General features: G+C 35.9%; 1 protein-coding gene across 1 annotated transcript; it reads right to left on the bottom strand.

The window, feature by feature from the left end:
• Positions 3,775–4,575, bottom strand: LOC109236259. The gene is made up of 2 exons (XM_019402452.1): positions 4,136–4,575; positions 3,775–4,041 (listed from the first exon to the last, which is right to left on the bottom strand). Exons 1-2 carry the CDS (start codon positions 4,533–4,535, stop codon positions 3,956–3,958), a joined length of 486 nt encoding a protein of 161 aa, XP_019257997.1. The 5' UTR covers positions 4,536–4,575; the 3' UTR covers positions 3,775–3,955.

Genomic DNA, 4,929 nt, shown 5'->3' with positions numbered 1-4,929 from the left:
CACAGAAGAGTTTACAATTTTTGAGTTTTTTATGTTGTCTCTTTGCTGACAGTGAACCAATGAACTTTGATGAATCTGTTACAACAAAAGTGAGCAAGCCATGGAGGAGAGATTGAGTCAATAGAGAAGAACAACACTTGGGAGTTAATAACTCTTCCCACGGGTCATCGAGCAATTGGAGTGAAATGGGTATACAAAATAAAGAAGAATGCTGATGGAGATGTGGAGAAATACAAGGCACGACTTGTGGCTAAAGGCTACAAGCAAAGGCAAGGCATTGACTATGAAGAAGTCTATGCACCTGTTGCCCGCATGGAGATGATTCGTTTGTTGATCTCTTTGGCGGCGCAAATGAAGTGGAAGATCCATCAACTAGATGTCAAGTCATCCTTCTTGAATGGCTATCTTGAAGAAGAAGTCTATGTTGAACAAGCATTGGGCTTCGTGGTAAAAAAACCATGAAGATAAAGTGTTGCGGTTGAAGAAAGCTTTATATGGATTAAAGCAAGCCCCACGAGCATGGAATAGTTGCATCGACAAATATTTTCAAGACAATGGGTTTACTCGTTGTTTCCATGAATATGCTCTTTACCTTAAAGTTCATACTAATGGAAATATCTTACTTGTTTGTCTTTATGTTGATGATCTTATTTTCACGGGCAATAACTCAAGTTTGTTTGAAGCTTTTAAGAAAGATATGTCCCGTGAGTTTGAGATGACAGACGTAGGGCTCATGTCATACTACCTGGGCCTAGAAGTGAAGCAGATGGAGGATGGAATTTTTATCTCTCAAGAAATCTATACAAAAGAGATATTGAAGAAGTTCAACATGCTCGATTGCAACCCCGTGAACACACCGATGGAGAGTGGGATAAAATTGTCCAAGTTTGATGAAGGAGAAAAGGTGGACCCCACATTTTTCAAAAGTCTTGTGGAAAGTTTGAGGTACTTGACTTGTACCAGGCCAGATATACTCTTTGTAGTTGGAGTAGTAAGCCGTTTCATGGAAGCTCCTACCTCCACTCATTTGAAAGTCACTAGAAGAATTCTTCGCTACCTAAAAGGTACGATTGACTTTGGGTTATTTTATTCTTCTTCTAGTGATTTCAGTCTTATGGGATTTTGTGATAGTGATTATGCGGAATATATTGATGATAGAAAAAGTACAACTGGTTTTCTATTTTTCTTGGGTAATTCTGTTATTTTTTGGAGTTTAAAGAAACAATCAATTGTTACTCTCTCGACTTGTGAGGCTGAATATATAGCAGCAACATCTTGTACATGTCATGCTATTTGACTGAGATTGAAGGAGCTCAATTTACCACAAATTGAAGCTATAGAGATTTGTATTGACAACAAATCCGCACAGGCAGTCGCGAAGAATCCAGTGTATCATGATCGAAGCAAGAATATAGATACAAGGTATCATTTCATCAGAGAAAGCATTGCCAAGAAGGAAGTTGAGCTCAGATATGTGAAGTCTCGTGATCAAGTTGCAGATATCTTTACAAAGCCTCTCAAGTTTGAAGATTTTCAGAGATTTAGATCAAGACTTGGAATGAAGAAGAAAAATCAAAATTAAAGGAGAGATTTGTGGGGTCCAGTCCTCAAATAATAAGTAAAGAAAGAAGAAAAAGAAAAATACTGATTGGTTGAAAGAAAAGCAAATGGTGGGCTCTGCAGAACAATTTGCAAAACCAATTTGGAATTGGTTTTGGGCGTTGCCCATCTTACAACTTGCAACAAACCAAACAATCTAGTTGGTTACTTGGGTGGCCATTTATTACTATAAATAGCAACTATATTTCTCATTGTAAACACACCAAATTGAGAGAAGCAACAGAGAGTAATCCACAGAGTGTAGTCTGTGAAATAAATAGTGAGTGAGAGTAATATTGTAGTGAGGTGTTTAAAATAAAGGGTGTTATTTCTTTCAAAGTTGTAGTAGTCTCTTGACACTACTAAGTTGTAATATTATAGTGGTAATATTACTCCGCTGGGGTATTGTATTTTATCCCGTTAAAATATTTGGTGTCGTTGTTACTCTCTTGTGTTATTGTTATTTACCGTGGATATTATTCCTGGGCGGGATTATTATTTCTTGTCAACAAACGATAGATTTAGTTGGGCAAAAGTTTTGTGACTTTATGTTATATGCAGTGGGTAAAGTTCAATGAATTAAATCATGTGATAAACAAGAATTTTGTGAGTCTCTATGTGAAATTAACTCTTGTTGTAAATCAAAATGATATATTAATTCTCAAGATTTCGATCGGTATTAATAATCTTAGACCCTACTATAACTTTCTAAACCAAAGCATCAAAATACCTGAAGAGAGTTTATTTAAGCCAAATTTTGTTCTTCTTCAATTTAAGGGAAAGAGAAAAATATACCATATATATATAACCATTAAACTATTCATTAATCATTTCTGTGTGATTCTATCTTGCAATTTCGAGAAAATGAGTTTGCCATTGATTTCCCAATCTCAATATCAACATTACCCTATATCAAGAGTGGATTACGTCATCAATATTTGTGAAATATTGCTATATAAGATCGACATTAATACTCCTGAGAGTATTATAAATAAAATAATGTGCATAAAATTAATTATCTTTATAAATAATACTGGTGAAGAGAAGTTATTATTTTACTACTAATTAAAATCATGAAGATCGATATATATATATATATATATATATATATATATATATATATATATATCGATGAATTTCTCAGGAGATGTTCAGAACATTCTAGCCCAGGCATATTTTTATAGCATTTCATGTCCAAGAAAATCATTAGACGGAAGTTTTAAGGACATTCTAGATCATGCGAATGATTGGTTACTTTTTTCAATGAAAAACCACTAGAACATTTAAGAATCAACAAAAGATCACGAGAATTTTGCATTGTAATTATATTACTATAATCTGACATGTGATCATTGGTACAATAAATTAAATATTCCAGTAACATACTACTCTTTTTCAGGATTGTGTATCAACCACTTCTCCAAAGAAGAACCTGTAGTTTAATTATTAACCAAATACTCACAAATTTTAATTACATCAAAAAATCAAGCTCAAAAGTTGATCGGGTATATATGTAATATTTTAGTTTACGGCAGAAACATGTATTTCAATTCTAAAATAAGAGAACTAAGGAAATTAATTTGGGAAAACACTAATTAATGTCTATATATCAATTACAAGACTTATCACTTTGGCTCAACAAGAAAAAGGGTCTTTAATTCATAGTTATGTCTAGGCCAATTGCCCAAACCAAAACTTTTCATGAGATTATGACTTTTTCAGGCAATAAGTGTATATCTAAGTTTTTTTTTTATTTCTCACCCGCTATTCAGTACCCACATTGGGGCCCGACTAATCCGGATTCGTGCCAGGAAGTCCCACATTGGGGGGTAAAGCGCTCCCTAACAAAGGCGACTCCATACCCAGGGGCTGGGGGTAAAGTGCTCCCTAACAAAGGCGACTCCATACCCAGGGGCTCGAACTCGAGACGAGACCTCTGGTTGATAAAGGAGTACTTACCACTCCGCCACAGCCCGTGTACATTTTAAGTTTCACTATTTGCATGTTCTTTCCTCTCTTTTCTCTTCGCCCATGCAATGTATTCCATGATTAAGATATAAAACAAGGAGAAGTTAAAAGGGAAAAAAAGGTTCTAATAGCTAGGTTACCAGAAAAAAATAATACCTCAACCATGTATAGACAGATGTCCAAAGTAAATAAGCATTCAGTTCCATTTTTATATAATTGAACAATTTCAAACAGATATATATATTTATACATCTTGTTTGCATCTACTCTTACAACAGAGAGTTTCGAATCTAGTGATATTTAATTCTGATATGGAATATCAATAACTTTAAATTCTAAATACCAGTTTAATTTCTTCCTTCCGAAGTATATCCAAAAAAGGAAAATATTAGAAGGAAGGTGATCGACGCACTGAAAGTGCCACCACTTGTGCCCATTGTTTCAGCCTCATCTTCGCTGTCTCCGCATCATCACCTTTACAAAAAAGAATTAAGAATTCAAAAACATGAATATATAGCTAAAATCACGTGAGCTAAACTCTGTGTGAATTTTTTTTTTTTTTACGCACCTGGTTCAACAATGGAAACGGAGCTTTTAACTGAGGACGGAGTTTCACATGAATCGGAAGCTACCGTCGAAACCGAAGAAGAAGATCTGGATAACTTATTCACAGCTTGATAAAGCTCCAAAGCGGGAAAAGCTTTCGTAAGCTTCGGATCCAAATCATCCGACGGGTCAAACCCGAATCCTAACTCAAAACAAGCACGGAGTTCTTCGACGTCCTCGTCGGTGACGCTCGTTGAACGACGGTCGTCAGCGGCAGCAGCGGCGGGGAGGCTCATGGAACGGCGGATGGCGGCGAGGCGCATACGGTTAGTTCTCTTACGTTTGAGCCAAATTTCTTCACGTTGAATGTCAGGAGACCATGATTTGTGCTTGAAAAGAGCTTTTTTGGGTTGTTCTGACATTGGGCCCACAGCACCACTCTCAACTGGCGCCGCCGTTTTTTTGTGTCTGAAGAGGGAGATTGAGTAAAGAAAAGGAGTTGATTGCTTGAATATATATATATAAGTGTGGGGGGCCTGGGTGGGCTGGGCTGACCAGGGTCTCTCGTAATCTTACTTGGAATTCAGTATAATCGATTCTTATGTGGGTCCACGTCATCAAGGGTCAACTTTTTTCATCCCTCGATTCCTTTCACAAACGGACCGATGTTTGATTAAATATTTATTATTAAATTATAAATTTATTATATATTTAGTTTTAATAAAAAATTTAATATAATTATAATGTTTGAACAAAATTTATTAGGATCGAACCCATAACGGGCTTTCACCTCTACCCATGAATCATGATTGCAGA

Source organism: Nicotiana attenuata, chromosome 12, assembly GCF_001879085.1.
Source record: "Nicotiana attenuata strain UT chromosome 12, NIATTr2, whole genome shotgun sequence".
Classification (NCBI taxonomy): Eukaryota; Viridiplantae; Streptophyta; class Magnoliopsida; order Solanales; family Solanaceae; genus Nicotiana; species Nicotiana attenuata.
The sequence above is the reverse complement of the archived record's forward strand: the minus strand, read 5'-3'. Positions and strand labels throughout refer to the sequence as shown.

Coding starts and splice junctions, on each gene's coding strand:
- LOC109236259 (XM_019402452.1), bottom strand. CDS start 4,535: ATGTCAGAACAACCCAAAAAAGCTCTTTTCAAGCACAAATCATGGTCT. Junction 4,042..4,135: donor CGTTTCCATTGTTGAACCAG/GTGCGTAAAAAA, acceptor TTTTTTGTAAAG/GTGATGATGCGGAGACAGCG.